The 18,189-nt window shown below is 27.6% G+C and overlaps 3 protein-coding genes across 6 annotated transcripts; 2 read left to right on the top strand and 1 right to left on the bottom strand.

Annotated features, from left to right (window-relative positions):
• The first annotated feature begins 319 nt into the window (after positions 1-319).
• On the top strand, positions 320-5,715 carry LOC122528945 (cysteine-rich hydrophobic domain-containing protein 2). The gene is made up of 4 exons (XM_043654609.1): positions 320-749; positions 1,102-1,312; positions 2,298-2,414; positions 3,331-5,715. Exons 1-4 carry the CDS (start codon positions 631-633, stop codon positions 3,379-3,381), a joined length of 498 nt encoding a protein of 165 aa, XP_043510544.1. The 5' UTR covers positions 320-630; the 3' UTR covers positions 3,382-5,715.
• Positions 5,716-6,481: 766 nt separating this feature from the next.
• LOC122528944 lies at positions 6,482-9,198 on the top strand. Of its 2 annotated transcripts, XM_043654607.1 has the most exons (5): positions 6,482-6,943; positions 7,039-7,229; positions 7,914-8,096; positions 8,168-8,351; positions 8,437-9,198. In XM_043654607.1, the coding sequence occupies exons 1-5, from the start codon at positions 6,843-6,845 to the stop codon at positions 8,768-8,770; spliced, it is 993 nt and encodes a 330-aa protein (XP_043510542.1). In that variant the 5' UTR covers positions 6,482-6,842; the 3' UTR covers positions 8,771-9,198. The 2 variants fall into 2 exon arrangements, with proteins under 2 accessions (XP_043510542.1, XP_043510543.1); XM_043654608.1 differs by having other exon boundaries at positions 6,482-7,793.
• Positions 9,199-10,744: 1,546 nt separating this feature from the next.
• LOC122528941 (abl interactor 1-like) lies at positions 10,745-13,488 on the bottom strand. 3 transcript variants are annotated; one of them, XM_043654603.1, is made up of 6 exons: positions 13,290-13,488; positions 12,776-12,854; positions 12,467-12,578; positions 11,615-12,379; positions 11,288-11,551; positions 10,745-11,008 (listed from the first exon to the last, which is right to left on the bottom strand). In XM_043654603.1, exons 1-6 carry the CDS (start codon positions 13,309-13,311, stop codon positions 10,877-10,879), a joined length of 1,374 nt encoding a protein of 457 aa, XP_043510538.1. In that variant the 5' UTR covers positions 13,312-13,488; the 3' UTR covers positions 10,745-10,876. The 3 variants fall into 3 exon arrangements, with proteins under 3 accessions (XP_043510538.1, XP_043510537.1, XP_043510539.1); XM_043654602.1 differs by having other exon boundaries at positions 12,467-12,593; positions 13,290-13,482; XM_043654604.1 differs by lacking the exon at positions 13,290-13,488 and adding an exon at positions 12,928-13,048 and having other exon boundaries at positions 12,467-12,593.
• Between the last annotated feature and the right edge of the window lie 4,701 nt (positions 13,489-18,189).

Below are 18,189 nucleotides of genomic sequence, written 5' to 3' on the forward strand. Positions count from 1 at the left end.
TTTCAATCTTTTATCTGTATTTGAATTTTAATAATGCGTGCAATCTATAGATAATGCCATCTATAGTCTGTGAGTTGGGCCAATCGATGTAAATAAAACCACGTGACCTCTGGGGGAAAACAGCTTGAATTCATATTTTCAAGATATCTGTTATAAATTAATATGTATTTGCTACACAAACTTTTAATATTAATGCAATCGTTCCTGAAAGTCAGATCTATCGGAATTGTTTCGTCCTGCCCCACGATGATTTGTCTTGATTGGTACATTCATCGAGTGGACAAATAGCTTTCGTTCTAGGAACACAAGTTTGTTCCTAAATTACAATGTTGGCCAATCTGGAATCGCATTGAATGAAAAATTGATGAGCTGTGAGTATCCGCAGTGCGCGTCGTATGTTGTGTTGTGAGCGTTAATGCTACAAATAGCTTTCAACTGAAAATTTATTACATTGGCCTATCGCTACTGACCACAGCAGAAATGTTCACGCGGAACACTTAAAGTCAACGTGCACACGTTGCGATTCTACGATATAAATGAAAAGGGGCTGCATCTCGGTAGAATAAAGCGTTGTTCCGTCGCGACGGTATAGTTGCTTTGCTGAGAGCGGGAAGCCTTGAATATTACACAATGGCAGATTTCGATGCGATCTACGAAGAAGAAGAGGAAAATGAACAAAATTTGGAGGAGCATTACGTGACAACGGTGCCGGATCCTATAATTATCCGTGGAGCTGGTAACATGACCGTGTAAGAAAAATTCTATTACCTTTCATACTTTTTTGCATTTTTAGGTTCAGCGCCTAATTTCATTCTCGAGAACAAAGGAATTGAACTATTTTTATGCTGAACTTGTAATTTCTTTTTTACTCTCAGCAATTTCGATTTTTATGTTTAAATATTACAATTGAGAACAAAATTAAGAATAAAAGATCTTTTCTTTAATTTTATTTATGTAAAATTTTTTTTATATTGTCCTGTATATTGTATCTTTTTTATTTGTCGCATGTTTTTTTATGCTTGCGTAAATTATTTATTTGGAAAATATTTAATAAAAAAAAGAATTTTTTTTGTCTAATATATTTGTAATTATTCATTTTAGATTTGGACTCAGTAATCGTTTTGAATCAGAATTTCCAAACGGCTTGGTGTCGCGAGTTGCTCCGGAGGAATTTAAGGCAACTGTTATGAGAATAAACAGTGTATTGAAAAAAACTTTACCAGTTAATGTTAAGTGGTTGTTTTGTGGTTGCGTTTGCTGCTGCTGTACATTAGGATGTTCTCTTTGGCCCGTTATTTGTTTGAGTAAAAGGGTAAATACTTAATTCCTATTAAAAAATATATATCTGTTTTATGCGAGCTTCTATGTATGACTAAGTTTTGTAATAAAATGAGGGGCAGTCAAATTTTTTGCAGTCTTTTATCTTAACAAAATGCTTAAAAAAACAAATGATTTACTTTTCTACATACATGCTACAAGTTTTTCTATATATGTTCTAGTACATTCATGCACTTTTTATTCTGGTTTCATGAAATGAAGAAAGTTATGTCTAAAGCCAATTGTACACAAATTTTTCTACTTCGCTGCTATTGAATTGCTGTCACCCTAATGCCTCTTTTAATGGCCAAAATAAACAATGACAAATCAGTACTGGATAATCAAGTGTTGTCTGATGTATCTTGATTTTTTCATGCATTCAAATGGCAATATGAGATCTAATGTTGTCGTGCAGAAGCAGTATTGAACAAATTGGAACTTCTCATCTTTTCGACCTATAGGTTTCCTTAACTTTGTCCAACAGCATACAATAGTGATCAGCAGTTCTTTGAACACAAAGGAAATTTATATATACAGTTTTTTGTCCCAAAACATGGTACCTTACTAATGTAAACTTGCTCACTTGGTTTCTGGGATATAGTGATAAATCTAACACTTGACTTTGATAATGTCTCATTATCAAACTGTAAACGTAGTTTATGTAAAATTTCAATGGATTTTCTCAATGATTAAGAAATTAATAATAATAATCTGTTGTGTAACAGACACAGTACTGACTACTCACTTGTTGCAACAGCGAATGGCTAGACCAAAAATAGAGCTCTGAGAGGAGGATTTCTTATAAAATACTCTTAACCTATAGTTCTCGTCCTATCTGGAAAAGTGACAACGTGCCGATATGGCACACTAATTCTGATTTATATTTGACTGACCCTTATACGAATGTTCTTATTGACCAATATGTGATATATACAATAAGATGTGTAAAATATAAATAATCTATATCTTACTATTTATAGACACAACATTCTTTAAACAAATTATTAGAATGGGAAAACAGTAGACTATATCACAAACTTGGATTACATTGGAGATTAGCGAAACAAAGATGCGACACTTCGTCCATGATGGAATATGTAAGTAGATGTAATTGATCTTCTTACGTTTTTACTGATCTTGTCTTAACACGTAATTTTAAATTATACAAATCTTTTATTATACAGGATGGACTATTTGAATGGAATCACTTAAATAATTCTGTTGTTTTAGAGATATAGACAAACTTTATTAATAAAAGTTATTCAATACTGAAGAGTATGACAACAATGATTTTTTTTGTAGGTGAAGAGGTTCCAAAGATTTCAAGATCACCTCTTTTTTTTTTAATATAATGATCTTTTTATCCACTAATCAATGTATCTTGATGTTTTCTATAAAAAAAAATATTAACCATGTATGTCAGAAAACTGTTAGTTTAAAAGATATTTCAACTGTAATTTTATAAAATTTATGCACGAGAGACGAGGAGAATATGAATATAAAAATAATGCCTTTGTCTCTATTTATCGTATTTTATGACAGAATTAAGGTTAAATATTTCCTAGACTAATAATTTTTTGAAATACGTAGATTAATTCTTTTTTTATAGAGAACATCAAGCTACATCAATTAATGACGCAAAAGAAAATCATTGCACTTAAAAAAAGTAAACCCTTGAAATAGTCTCAGATCCCTCCATCTAAAAAGAATCATTATGTCCATATTATCGGCGCCTTAGTATTGAATAATTTTTATTAGCAAACTTTATCCATGTCTCTAAAAACAACAAAGTTACTTAGATGATTCCATTTAAGTGATGTACCCTGTATACATTACTTAATTCTTAGAAAAGAATACGACAAATTCATTTTCTTGATTATGTAAATGATGGAAACCTTATTAGTATAAACTCATTTATACTTTTAGTTACATCATTGTCTAAGCTATTCTTAAGCACAAATCTCTGTTTACATATAAGCACACACTTATTTGTTTTTATCTTTTGCATTCCAGGTTCTTTTAATTGAATTTATTCCAAAAATACCTATATATAAACCTGACTAAAAGAAAGATCTGGATATTCATATGATCTGTGCGCATAACAAATTAGTATAAACTTTAAAATGTGAAAAGCCAACAGCTTCTGGCTTGATTTTAAAATATGAAAGAATTAAGTGTCATCATATACAAGTGTATGTGTATGTGTGCGCGCGCATGTATATTTATATGTGTGTATGTATGTGCACACACATACAAATAGCACTTGCGGGATGCTTATTTTTGTAAATATTATATGTAGGATTGCACAGTACAATAATGAGATATGAATGCGGAACTATTATGGTATATTAATTTTATTCCTTAAAAATTTATTTCGTCGGAACAAAATGACAACAATTTATGTACTCATTTTTTTATAAAAAGATTCAGTTGCTTTCAATTTTGGATTATTTAATGAAAACAGTCAATTTGCACGAAGAGAACCACAAAATGGGATTATAAGCATATTTAAAGAATATTGCTTGATATCTAATTTACTAGTCATTAAAACATAATTATTTCGAACAATTTTCGTTCCTTTATTAATAATTTTTTAAAACCTATATTTCAATTAGACATTAAGCTTTCAGGTAAGAGATTAATCTGATACAGTACAACGAATTGATTATGAAATACTTGTGATTTAAGGGTGAGAAATAACTATCACAAGCCCTTGTATGATTGCAAAGTACAGATACCAGTTTGTACATATTTACGTATACAATAGAGAAACTTACTTTGCCTATAGATTGATTTCTTACCAAGGTGATATTAGAAAATAAAATACAGATAAATATGTTTTACTTTTCGACATATAAATTTGTTATAATTTAAAGTAGTAAGCATATCATTGCTGTTGCTGTCAAGAAACAGTGATATTATTTTTAATTGAAATATAAATTGTTTTACATATAATGTAAGGTAAACTATTTTGCACTAAAGAAAAAGAAAAAAATTTTTTGATTATTCATAACAATTTTTACAGAGAACGAGGTTTTGAAAAAATGGAAAGTACAATCATTGTATAATATTAAAAAACAAAATGTATAATGTTGTTCTCAATGATAAACAATGTTTATTAACAACTTTTTATTCTATAATATCATATATCACATTATATGGTTCTGCACAGACACTTCTCTATACAAGAAATTCTATTTTATAAGTGAAAACTTATGTTAACACATAAGAATTAAAAATAAACTCTGAATATAATTGTAACGAAATATATAGAAAAACTGTACAAAAATGGATAGAACATTTGTTAAAATTTTGAAAGTATCAGAGATATATTTTTCTTTCTATTCAGTGGCTGTGATTGAGAATACAAGACTAGTTTTAAATTTAAACGTATATTTTACATATATCTCAAAGATCACGTACACCTGAGTTTGTAACTTAATATATACTAAATACAGTAAATATCTTTTTTTCTTTCTAAGGCATGTACTTAATTTGCAAAATTATCGATTATGATTCATATTGTGCAAACACACCAGTTTGGGAACATAATTTTTGACTTATTAGTAAATAAATATACTAACTATTTTATTAAATAGTATGAGTTAAATATATTTTATAATTAAATAGATCTTACATTAATCAGCAATTATTTCATTCGAAATCATGTGAGTAGTCATGTAAATTATTCATACTTCACTTGAGATGTACTGTGCAATGGAACCATGAATGTAAAAATATTTGACAATTCTTTGCGCGTTTAAAAAATATAATTAATATAGAATTATGCAGAAACGATAAATGTAAAATTTAACATGCTTTTATGATATATATTAGTAATTTATGTATTTGTAATGCTTAATTGTTCTTCTTTTTCTTTCGTCTAAATTTATTTTGATAGTGCAAATATTTTCTAACATTTGTAAATATGTGAAACTAATTCTTTTAGAATCTGTATTTTGATAAACAAAACATTGACAAAAGTAAATTTATTAGTCAAGAGATATGGATTTATTTCTTTACTAATTGATTTAACTGTATTAAATAAGAATTAAAAATTGCATTTTTATTTCTTTCGTATATAAGCAGAATGCGTAGCTAATTTCTTGAATTATACTTTTTTGTAGATAAATTGTATTGCATATTTTTATGAATGTGATTGTAAATATGTTAAAAATTTATATATTTCAGAGGGAAAACATTACAAATAATTGATAATTTTAAGGAGTCTAGAATTTCAAAATGAAGAAGTAATAAAATTGTTTTGAGAAGTGCATTGAAGTTGACGAATTTACTAGTACATGGAGAAATAAACATTATTATTAAAAAAAGAAAAGAAATTATTCCTCCAGACAAACTTATTTATATATTGGTATTATGATATAAAAGATTGATGTAGGAAAAAAAACAGTATCAGATATTATGCCAATTTATATAGTATTCTTAGGCAGATACAAAATTTATGAAATGAAAAGGATATATTTTTGATAGGCAAAACAAATAAAAGGTAATGTCCCTAGAAATGTAATGTCATTTTTGTTGTATACTCTAGTATATTAATTGTGTTTCGTAGAAATGTAATAAAGAAATTTTTAGAAAATTATTTAAAGGAAATACAATTTTATTTAATTAACCCGATGAAATAATTTTTAAAAAAGTACAAAATACACGGAAATTTTGTTACAAATACCGAGAATATTATTTCATATTTATTACTATTGCAGCAGAAGAAAAGCAGTATTCGATACTTTATGAAAATGAATATTAGATTATCACGTGTGCCTTTCACTTGTGGATTATCTGAATTCTATATGTATATATTATATATGGAAAATATGGAACACTTATACCATAAATTTATATTTCCATAAAATGATAACTTCTATTTTTATTAACTAAATCCATCTTTTCTATATTTTATAATTAAATATATATACTAAATCTTTTATTATATTAATTTTAGATTTAATTACCACCTGTAACTTATATTTAGACATTTAATAAATAATTCGTAAAAAAAAAATACAAAGTTGTTTAGTATGTACTAGATATTTAAAGTTGTTATTTTAACATCTTAAAACAATTTTGATTTAGGCATTTGTTTTTTTCTTTTTATAGTAAATATATTATTTTGTAATATTTAATTCTTCGTGCGAATGTTTTTTTCTTGTATGTATGATAATATAAAGTTTTTAGCGTAATACTCTTTTTTTCTAAAAAACTTTATTGTTGAATGTACGTGTGAATTTACATTTACAATTAGATATACACAAAACGTTGGCCTCTTTCTAGCTACATACATACAAATCTTATAAGCTGCTATCTGCATTGAAATGATATTTGCCAAGAATAATTCTGTTATGATAATTAAAACAGCAGGTGCCTTTACAGCTCAAAACATTATTACAAGACATTATTAGTCATGGTAGTGAATAGGTAGTGAATAGATACCACATAAATCTAAAGTCAAAACATATTTTGTGGAATTATACAATTTTTCTGATATTTTCAGCACATGTATACAAATGGTGTCATTTAACAGTATACATCTGCAATTCATATTAATACTAAATGTACTATTACAAACAATATGTTCTAGTGAAACTTCAGTAAAAGATGAAGTCAGGTGAGAAGGGATTTTCAGAAAAATTACAAATAAATGTAATTGATAAAGAAAGATTATTGTATATTCTCATGTGCATACTTACATTTATTATATAGTTCTTACATTAAAGGAAATTTGACATGTCCATTACCGTTAACAACTTTGGATTTTCTTTATAATTTCTCACAGTCTGATTTGGAAATTGTGTGGCCTTGTGAAATTCGTTTTTACTGGTTATCATTACAGCCATTTGTTAAGTTTGTACGTTTTTTACTTAGCTATGTAACACTTCTCATTATAATACTTGGTAAGTAAAAACGAAAAAAGAAATCTCATATTTTATTACATAATAATGTGCTGTTTCATTTTTGTAGTTTAGATCTATTGTACTGTAATAAATGATTAATTATTTACATAGGTGTGTTGTTAAATACCATATCTTTTGTAATATTAAGTACACCTGTACTTTGTGAATCTAATTTGTCACTTTACTTAAAGGCACTTGCCTTGTCCGATAATGGAGCACTAATATTTAACTATGCTGTGGGTATTGCAAAATCACATTTTATATTTGTTAATAATCTTTTCATGGTAAGCAATTAAATTAAATTTAGCTTACACATAATTAAAAACTCAAGTTTATCATTTTCTTAGAATAACAGATTTCTATGCGGTTTGAATTCCGTTACTATGGAATTCTTTCAATTTACATCTACCTGGCTAGTAGTAGTTCTCACATGGACACGACTATTTGCTATTATGTTTCCTTTTGGATTATATGGTCATTGTAACAATTGCTCTGGAACAATAATCATTGTCATTTTGATATGTCTTAGTTTTATAATATCATTAACAAAATTGTATTCAGGAGGTAAACAATTCTATGTTTTGTTTCGTTACATTTATTGCTATTCAGAATTCTTTTCATATACGTTTATTCTTAAAGTTATGATAACAATTACAAAAGTCAAATATTTTGTTTAATTTGCAGGCTATGAAACAGACAGTGTTTTTGAATTTATACCATGCCAAAAGAAAATAAAACCATGGGGTAATGCAATGTATTTTTATATTGCATTATCAACTTGGTTGCCTCTACTATTTATATTTATTGGAAATATTTTACTGATTATACACATGAAAAAAACTGAAAAAATTCGTTGTCAGTTGACTCGTAAGTAAATAACTCGAGAAAATTCGCGTGATTAAAGAAATACGAATAAATTTAATTACGCTATTTCTTAGAAAATTTCAGACATAAAACGAACAAAATACATCATACTTCCAGAACATTGTTTGTAGTATCAACTGTTTATTTAGTGCTACTACTACCCCTTGGAATAGTTGAAACTTTGGGACTATATTGGGATATCATTTTGATTAAATTTCCCGATACTGGGACAAAAAGGAAAGCGGAATATATACACTGGTATATAAATTACACACTATGTGTACATGTATACTACTTGCATACATATTGCAATTATATTTGACAATTATTAATTGTTTTTCAGGTTGAAAGAAAAAATGTTATTGAAATGGTGCCGTGGCTTATGCTTTCACATATATCATTGGAATTTTGCAATCAATTTCTTTTTATACTGTCTCACAGGTGAAAAATTTAGGAGCGTAGTTATGCAAACATTAAAGCGGTATAAGATTGTAATGTTTTCAATATTTTCTAAACGCATTAACAAATATACATTGTGTTCAAAATATCCGACACATTTGAAATCCATACAGTCTTCGAATGTTTTAATAAAAGCTATTGCGTTTGATGAACATTCCATTTCTGGAAATGTTTCTACACAAAATAATAATATCACTGTTGCACATTTAACGCAATAGAATACATAAATAAAATTTATAAAAGTTTTTAATATTAAACATAATAAAATGAATTTTTTACGTCAACTTTTTGTTTGACACATTGTCGTATATTTCATGGCAAATTTTATTATTTAGATCACTTTTGATAGGTATACTCTTCTTTGTTTATGTCTTTTACTCATTTTATTATACATTTTATTATAATTTACAAAAATTGAAATTTCTATTACATATTTCTAGGAAGTATATTACTAGTATTATTTATCACATTAAATAATTAATTTAAAAAAAGAAATGACTACTAATGTAGCCAGATATCACATTGCATATGCTGAAATAATTTTAAAAACTACATTTTTCTGCGTTATATTCACGAAAGTGAAGATATAACAAATTATGCTATAATTTGCTATAATTATAATCGTATTGTATAATTATAATTATAATCATATTGTATAAGTCATATGAATTTTATAAATCAAATATCTGGTTCCAACATAGATTATAGAATTTATAAAACTATTGCTTAATATTTCAAAAATTGTTTAAATAGTTTTTTACATGTTACAATTGAAAAACATCTACACGCACTTGGGAAAATACATTTTTCTTCATTGTAATGAGAGAATAATTAAGTATTTACATTAAAATGTGATGCTATAGCGAATATTTAAATTTGATATTTTTAGAATCAGCATATTCATGTACTAAATATAAATCAAAATATATTTTAAATATACATTACAAAATACGATTTGATATATATATGTAGTACATTCAAGTGTAAAGTATGATGTATACATGTTTATTAGTAATAAACTATAAGTTAACTATAAAAAATTTTTATTACTCTTTTTTTTTGTTACCTTTACTAGCTAATACGTAATTTTTATTATAACAACACAATATGGGATATGCTGAACAAAATAATTACAATAACACTAAAACATCACATGTTTAGTTGCAATTTTGCATTGATTTACTAAGTTTTGAATATTTTATATAGAATATGAGAAAATATAATTATTCGTTTTACATGTGTTATTTGTATCACATTGCATATTTTATAAATTTTTGTTTAGAGTTATTGAGTTCATTAAATAAGTGTATTCAATTAGTTTATCAATAAATTTAGGATTTATCTATACTTGACAATTTGAAAAATTTTCAAAGAAATGTTATTCAAAAAATTTGATGATCAAAGTATTACTTTCTCTATATATTATATAATAGGTAACTTAAATAGAATAAATATGATTCGTTGAAATTTAATATTTAAATATCTTAATCTCAATTTTGTGCGTAATTACATTGAAATTTCTGCTAAAAAAATAACATTATTACAAAATTTTATATGTACATTTTTTTCACATTTTTGCACTTTAAGTGCATTTTAATATGTAAGTATAATCCTTTCACTAGTTAACCCAAAGATAGTGCTGCTTGTTTCATATATACATATATACACATATGTATCATTTGTCATATTAGATTATATATATTGACGCGATAATTCTTATCAAAAGTCGAAACCGCCCCTATGCTTGAAACGAACGTACGTATTACTAATGGCACTGTCTTTAACTAGCAAAAGAATTATTTTGTATAAAAATATATATTACATATGTAATTTAGGAATAATTTTAATGTTTAATACTTAAATATTTGTATGACAGTAAGAAATGTTTTATTTGTATTATTTAATTTTTTCTTTAAATAACATTTGAGATATATATAAAATACTAATAATGAAGTAAAAATTAGAAAAGATTAATTCATTTCTGAAAAATTACTCTACTTACTTTTTGATTTTAAAAAGTTTCAAAATGTAAATCTTTTATTTTCAAAAATTCGATATTTGTTTCATTGAAATTTTTTCTCCCTCTTTCTCGCAAGACAATACGTACTTGCACATAATTCAGTCTTTTTGTAAATAGAAATTCTCGAAATATACGTTTCAATCATTCGATACAATTATGGAAAGACTCGATAAATTTAAAACTTTTTGTTTCTTATTTTACGAAAATATCATTATAAAAATTTATCGCATGTATAAGATCAAGAATCAAATTTACCACAGAAAAACCACTGACATATCATTCGTAATACGAGAGAACGTGCAAGTTAATGTGATAATGGAAGATTACATGGGATTCTATTTACGTAATTTACCGGAAATTGTCCTTTTCGATCTTTGCACTCACCATATAACCAATCGTGTGAAATCCTCGATAAAACTGTAATTTTATCTCCTTCCTGTAACATATATTATAGTATATAAGTAAAATAAAATTAAAGTGAATTTTAAACGAGAAGACATATAGTGTAGTGTAAAATTCGATATAAACGAGTGGGTTTTGTCATTACAAATTTAATAAAAAAATGTAAATGAAAACTTTGATTTCACAGCGAATGAAAATAAATCACTATGAATTTCTTATTTTTGAAACATTTACAAGAATTGTGATGGTCAGACGAGCAAACAATAATGGTTAACAAACCATATCAAAATTTGTTTGTGTCATGTTAACTTACATCAAATACTAAATCTTCTGTTGTTTCACCTTTGAAAGGATAGATAGCAGTAACTATATTATCTGGAATACCAGGCAATGGTACTCTTATGTCAATAAAATTAATAGGAAATATTCCTTGTTGATTTCCTATTCTACCCTCCATCCAATCCTCGTTGATTTTTCGTATCAAATATATTACATCGTTTTGCTTGAAAGGCAAATCACCCGCATGTATTAACGGAAAATCGTACAGAGCAATGCCATAAGGTTCTTCGCTATTGATCTGAAAATAGATAGTATCAATTATTTTGGTTATAATCACAGATTACAAATTATAATTACTTACTGGTAAATCATTATTTACTTCTGCTAAATATTCTAAAGGTGGTGCAGGCGGTGGTATTGTAGGCATTGGAGGCGAAGGATTGTCCTTAGAATCATTTTGCCATGAGTTACTTAAATCCAATGTCATTGGCTTAGCAAAAGGCACTGTTTTGTTTGAACACCTCGAATCAGTTTCGACATTATTGATCTTTTGTTCCATTTTCATTTGTAAAACTTTTGGAACTGGAGGTTTGGGTGGTTTTGCACGGATTATAGTTGGCATTGAATGAGTAGTTTTCAAAGACGTCTGATTCAAAGGTACTTGATTGTTGGTATAATTATTTGCATTAAAAGCAAAAAAACACGCATCTACTTGTTTCGTAGACTGTAACGAGTTATGATTAGTGACTTCTAATGGTCCGAATGGATCTGTCACTGAATTAACTTTCCATGGATCGTTTTGTGATGTTTTTTTAGTAGATATTCCAAAAAAGTCAAAATCATCTTCAAAGGCACTTTCCGTTTGAGATGTATTTCCACTGCTTGTGAACGCAGATGGATTTGAGTTTCCATCGCTGCCAAAACTATCAACGCTAACACCATCGCTACTCGATCGAGTTGTGAACGTTGGAGATCCAGGTGGACTAAAATCTATCAAACAAATTGAGCCATTTGTGTTTTCCGAATGTAATATTGTGTTATGTATCTGGCTATTCAATTGCGTCACGCTTGGATGTGCACTTTTTCTTCTTCCAAAAAGATTGGTTAAAAGTTCTGTCGGCCTTACCTATAATATAACATAGTTATATTACCATATAAATAATAGTGAACGTTCGTTAATTGCGCAATATGAATTTAACAGATGACTACACACTGGTTTCTTAAGTTTTTCCTTCTGTGCTTGTGTGTAATTTTGAGTAAATTTTGGAGGTGGTGGCCGAGGTGGTGGTTTCTTCTTCTGAACAGGTTGTTGAGTTAACGAAGAACCAAAAACATTATTCCTATCAACATTAAAAGTAAAATAAATACTTGTATCGCATATTCATATATCTTGAGATATATCACTAACATCTTAAGATACATCACGAGTGCACATACATTTGAGAGGTAAAAATATTTACGCTACAAAAATAACAAGCAGACAGAGAGAATCTGGCATTAAATTATATAATGTAAAACTTACGTGCCATTCCAAATAACGTTTCTTTGTGACGTCGAGTTAATAGGTGGACGAGGAGCCGAACGTGTAGGAATCCGCATTTCTGAAGTCAAATCACAAAATGAAGCGATATCTCGGTTGAGTAAACAGACTCTTTTTTGTATATTTTCGCGCACGAACACAAGTACGTTTGAAAATTTGCGAACGATAATAACGCAAGCCGCTTCGATTATACGCCCACTGCCAAGTGTCAAATATCTTCCAACACAATTTGATTTCAGAGGCGTCGAAATATATATTCGCGATAATAATAAAAAGTTTAACGAATGGTATATATCGGATTTGACGTACGGACGAAAAACATGACGTTCAATGCAATTGCAATGACATTCGATTGCAATGCCGAACATGTGGGGTACAAAATTATTTGCATCTCGTTACATGTACTTTCTTCGATTAAACAGACTGGTTATTCCTTTCTTGGTGATGATTATTGGTTATATTACTATCGACAGGTTTGTAAATACGTGTTACTCACCTGTTCTTACGTTTGCAGCCATTTTTCATTCAACACGAATTGTAACTATATCTTGTGCAATTACGATGTAATAATACGTTTCGAATGAAATTGATTGAACAGCAATTGAATATTACAGTTTTACTGGTGAACGATTTATACGTTGCTGGGAATCTTGTATAAAAATAATAAGAAACAAACAACTGTTTCTTAATATTTTATTTCGTTTATTTATGTTATGATTCACTTGTCAAGGAAAAGCAGTTACATTTTATTTTTATAATTAAAGTCTATTTTTGTAAATGTCATAACCAACGATGAAGTTGTTTATTAATTTTGCGTTGAATGTTTCATATGTATATGCACACATACGACTACCTGAAAATCGAAGTAATTATTAAATAACTTTTGTGACGTGTCAGATGTTTATTTGAAATCTTGAAAATCACGAATACAGATTGTTATTAATTCCCCTAGAGTTTGAAAATTCTAGATACATTAGTTTTACTGTAGTAGTTGCACTGCGATTCGATCTAACCTCTATGAAGCAATAGTTTAAATTTAGAAATTTTACGGTATAAAATCTTTTATATATATATACATATATTTATATTTTATATATATTTATATATATATATATTTCCCTTTTAAAATTTACAATGCTCGAGCAAGTTTATATCTTATTTTGACACAGTGATCAAACATATATGTTTTAAATCGCGTATAATAATTTTTGCTACTAGCGACATCTGACTTAGAACGATTTGTAAATTACAGATTTTGATTAATCTGCAGATATTCTTTATTTAAGAAGATTTGATAAATTTCAGATTATCTTCTTTATTTGAAAAATATAACGAAACATTTTTGTTATTAAATATATCATTGAAAATAATGCACCTGCAAATAAAAATAACTCGTTCGATATTAAAATAATAAAAGAAATTGGAACTACATGGATAAAAATATAATTCTGAATCAGAACTTTGAGAAGTTTAGTATTTTTCTAATTTTTTCAACATTTTGATTATTTTGAGATAAAGTATCCATTTTCATCTTAGGGCAAGGTCAGTATTCATTTCAAAATTGAAAGAATTGAAAATTAAAAAATTATCAGAAGCATTAAATTAAACGATATTTCATACAAAAAAGAATCTGTCAAGTGTTAATATATTAACAATAATATCGCGAGCAGTTAAAAATTTTACTGTTACAAAAAGTTTTTGAGAAAGAATATATATTGAACTTTACTAAAATTTTTGAGTAAGAATATATATATTGAACTTTGTACTGATATTATTTTCGAATGTTATTAATTTGAAAATAAACAGGTACGAATATGAAGTTTCTTTATTCCCACAAATACATGCGTAATTGAAATACTTTATTCTCTACAATAAATACTGAAGCACAAGAAAAAGAAACAACTAATTTCTATACATATAAAAGATGCTTTCTATATAAATAAAAGAAGCTTTTGCTATTATATATTAGAGAATTAGTTTTTAAATCAAACCTTTAAAAGGTTCCTCAGGAAGAATAAAAATTTGCTCAAAAAAAATTCACGAATGAAATTTTATTGAGGATGTTAATGATCAAATTTGGAGGATTAAAAATTTTTGAAAATATACATGCATAATACCTTGTCTGTGAGGATGTTTCTATATTATTTTGTATTATATATTATATTGTATTATACATCCTTATGAATGAAAAGTAGTTTTTATAATTCTGTTAGTCCATTTTAATAATATTAACTCTTTGCACTCAATTATCTCCTTGTAAAGAAACATCAACTTAAATCTAGCCAATAGCTTGGACTTCCTTTTCTTATAGTTATTAGTATATAGATAATTATAATGAACGTTGATACTCATTGGAATAATTCATATAAACTAGGCTTCTTGTCGCTTCTTACGAATATTTATAAAATGGCACAGGAAATTCAAAGTATCATTAACTTCTGTATACTATACTTGTTTTAGTATAGTATACATTCTGTATACTTGTATACTTGATTACTTCCAATGCTTTTATTTGAAGTGATACTTCAATTACTACAATACTAAATAATACTAAATAAATTACTGGTAGATGATGCGAAAAAAATTTCCGAGAACAAAGGATTAGCAATTGAAATTGGACATAAATTTACAGTTTATATTCTATTTTTCATTCATGTGACAACTTCGAGTCTTGATCACTGTAGCACAGATTTGTGGCATTCTCTTGATGTATAAACGCTTTAATGTTTCCGAAACTTTGTTTCACGCGTTTAATAATTTTAACAATTTGTTCCCAAGGTCCAAGGAACAAGTTGGTCCCAGTTTTCTCACCCTCCTATTTAACTCGTCCCACCGAAGTTCGATCGGGCGAAAAGATAGGGTGACTGTATCATTCTTTTTAACACTCTCTCTTATTCCACGATATAATCGAGACGAATGTTTTTTAGGACTGTCTTCTTGAAGCACGAATTATTACCACAAATCCACTGTTCAGATGATATGGTGTACCCTCGATTTTTATTAATTTTCCAATCTTTTTGCTTTTCTTTGAAGAGAAATTATATTACTTTCTTTTTGTTTGATGATAGGGATTTTTTTCAATCTTTTTCCACCGCTGTCGACACACGTAAATTCGAACCAAAAATTTCGAATTTGGACTCATCAATGCACAATACATTGTTCTTTTTCTATCTAATTGGCGTGTTTTTTGTGCAAATACAAACCTTTTTGCAATATCTCGTTTATTATATCCTTCACGTAAAGTAAGTATCACAGAACGTCTCTCAATTATTTTGAACATTTTGCAATTTTAAAATGCAACTAATATAATACCTTGAAATGAAATTGTTTATGTATCAACTTCCCCTATGTGGAATACCTTTAAAATATCTTTAAGGATAGTCAGAGGAAATGCAGCATATTTGGAATATTATTTTGTTTCAGATGAATAAGAAATTACAGCAGTAAATGGAAAAAAAAAAATATGTTTCACATTCTTAATAATAATAAGAAACAAAAAAGTATCTGAAGCTATTTTGTTGCAGTACAGATCATTTGAAATTCCAATTTAATAATAAAATGGCATTTACCTTCATTTTATTAGATTAAATTAAACAAGTAATGAAATTATTTTCTCTTATAATCCAAGTTGATATTAATTGCAAGTAAGTATTATTAGTTAGGTAAATAGTTATTTTAAGCTCGTTTCTAGTAGAAAAACTTGAAATTATTGCAGATTTCATCGAACGTTCCCTTTTTTGCGTTTGGTAGAAATGTTAAAGGAATAACATTTACTTTTTTAGATACCTTGATATTCCCAATTACCAACAATATTCTAAAAACGCTACACTCTATATTTAAGAATATTCCATTATTTATTAAATATAAATTTTACTAGTGGGAAATCCGTATTTAAAGCGATAAAAGATAACGATACAAATAAATGGAAATCAAAGTTTTTGTCATTTTATAACTTCCAATGAATACAATTACATTTTTTGGACAGGCAAGATTACTAACTCTCCTCCCTCTTTAAAGACAGTATAAAAATTTCAAACTATAATAAAATAAAATCACAATTCAAGAATTTATAATGTGCCCATATATGTATACGTGTGTAATTCAATTAAATTTTTGTATATGTATATAATCTGTTTCATGGAGAGATTTTTTTCAAGAAATGTACACGGTACGGCAAAGATTTATCATAAACGCTATTTATTTGCTTATGTACAGAACTTTTATTCCTAATGAATATTTTATTAGGATTTAATAGGACTTAATGGACTGGATTGAACTTATATACATATATATTTCAGCGTCAATGAAACGCTTTTACCAGTGTACCCTGATTTGAATGATACAAGAAATCGTGCACTTCGGGGGACACGCAAGGTATCCGTACACGAAAGAGAACTGCATTACAAAATGTAAAGGAAAACGACCTCTTACACAGATATTCAACACATACAGTTGATAATTTTGCATTTAACTTTTCTTTTTCAGGAATTGTAGAATAATTTGTACGGATATCAATAACGCTTGATACTTTTCTCGAATTGAACAGTTTGCGAAGATCAAGAGAGTACAATCGTTCGACTTTTTACAATAAGTATACAGCTTTACAAGAATATTCTTTTGAAAGAGGAACATGAGACAATATAAAAGAAAAAATATTTTGATTTTTTGAAATTAAATTGTTTACGTATCGGTAGATTCTACGTCTATTGGAAATTTATGTACAGCGTATATGTAAAAGCTTTCCTGTTTCGTATCGCATCGATATAATTTGGCTTACGTATAAAACGAAGGAAACGAATCCCCCTTTGAATAGAGATTTGAGTAAGACTGAACTGAATTTCTAAAGAAACAATTGAATAAACAATATTTTTTAAACATATATCATTAGGCAGACAGGTTTCGCGTCGTTAATATTGGCTCTTTATTGACAATATGCATACATACACATGCTTTTGTATACAACGTGCATATCGAGTTGCTGCACGTGTGAAACGTGAAACACTAAATTTCAATATCTCGATTAGTTGTGTACGTACACATGTATGTATGACAGTATATGAACAAAAAAACGTAAGGGCTTAGCATAAAGACAGAAAGAAATAAAAAAAAAAAAAAAAAAAAAAAAAAAAAAAAAAAAAAAAAAAAGAAAAAACCACATCAGAGGATGATATATCTCTCCTTAACAATGTATAAAATGTTCTCAATGGCATATATTAAATTTTAGAAAGAACAAGTTGAACTGAAACAATGAATAATAACGCAGGATGATCATTTTGTTCCTTGATACGTACAATGATCATCTTTTTTTTCATCATTTTCTAATTGAAATGATATTAATTTGTATATTTTAGGCCGTCCTTCTTTGCCACGTTGACGGAACAAAATGTAAAAAAAAA

The sequence above is a fragment of the Frieseomelitta varia genome, unplaced genomic scaffold (genome assembly GCF_011392965.1).
Source record: "Frieseomelitta varia isolate USP_RPSP 00005682 unplaced genomic scaffold, Fvar_1.2 scaffold_271, whole genome shotgun sequence".
NCBI lineage: Eukaryota > Metazoa > Arthropoda > Insecta > Hymenoptera > Apidae > Frieseomelitta > Frieseomelitta varia.

Excerpts from the sequence above, each read along its gene's own strand:
- LOC122528945 (XM_043654609.1), top strand. The coding sequence starts at position 631 with ATGGCAGATTTCGATGCGATCTACGAAGAAGAAGAGGAAAATGAACAA. Across the intron at positions 750-1,101 it reads GGAGCTGGTAACATGACCGT|ATTTGGACTCAGTAATCGTT; the intron begins GTAAGAAAAATT and ends TATTCATTTTAG. Across the intron at positions 1,313-2,297 it reads TTATTTGTTTGAGTAAAAGG|ACACAACATTCTTTAAACAA; the intron begins GTAAATACTTAA and ends TACTATTTATAG.
- LOC122528944 (XM_043654607.1), top strand. The coding sequence starts at position 6,843 with ATGGTGTCATTTAACAGTATACATCTGCAATTCATATTAATACTAAAT. Across the intron at positions 7,230-7,913 it reads ACTTCTCATTATAATACTTG|GCTATGAAACAGACAGTGTT; the intron begins GTAAGTAAAAAC and ends TTTAATTTGCAG. Across the intron at positions 8,352-8,436 it reads AAAGCGGAATATATACACTG|GTTGAAAGAAAAAATGTTAT; the intron begins GTATATAAATTA and ends ATTGTTTTTCAG.
- LOC122528941 (XM_043654602.1), bottom strand. The coding sequence starts at position 13,311 with ATGGCTGCAAACGTAAGAACAG. Across the intron at positions 12,855-13,289 it reads GGCTGCAAACGTAAGAACAG|AAATGCGGATTCCTACACGT; the intron begins GTGAGTAACACG and ends ATTTGACTTCAG. Across the intron at positions 12,380-12,466 it reads AGGAAAAACTTAAGAAACCA|GTAAGGCCGACAGAACTTTT; the intron begins GTGTGTAGTCAT and ends GTTATATTATAG.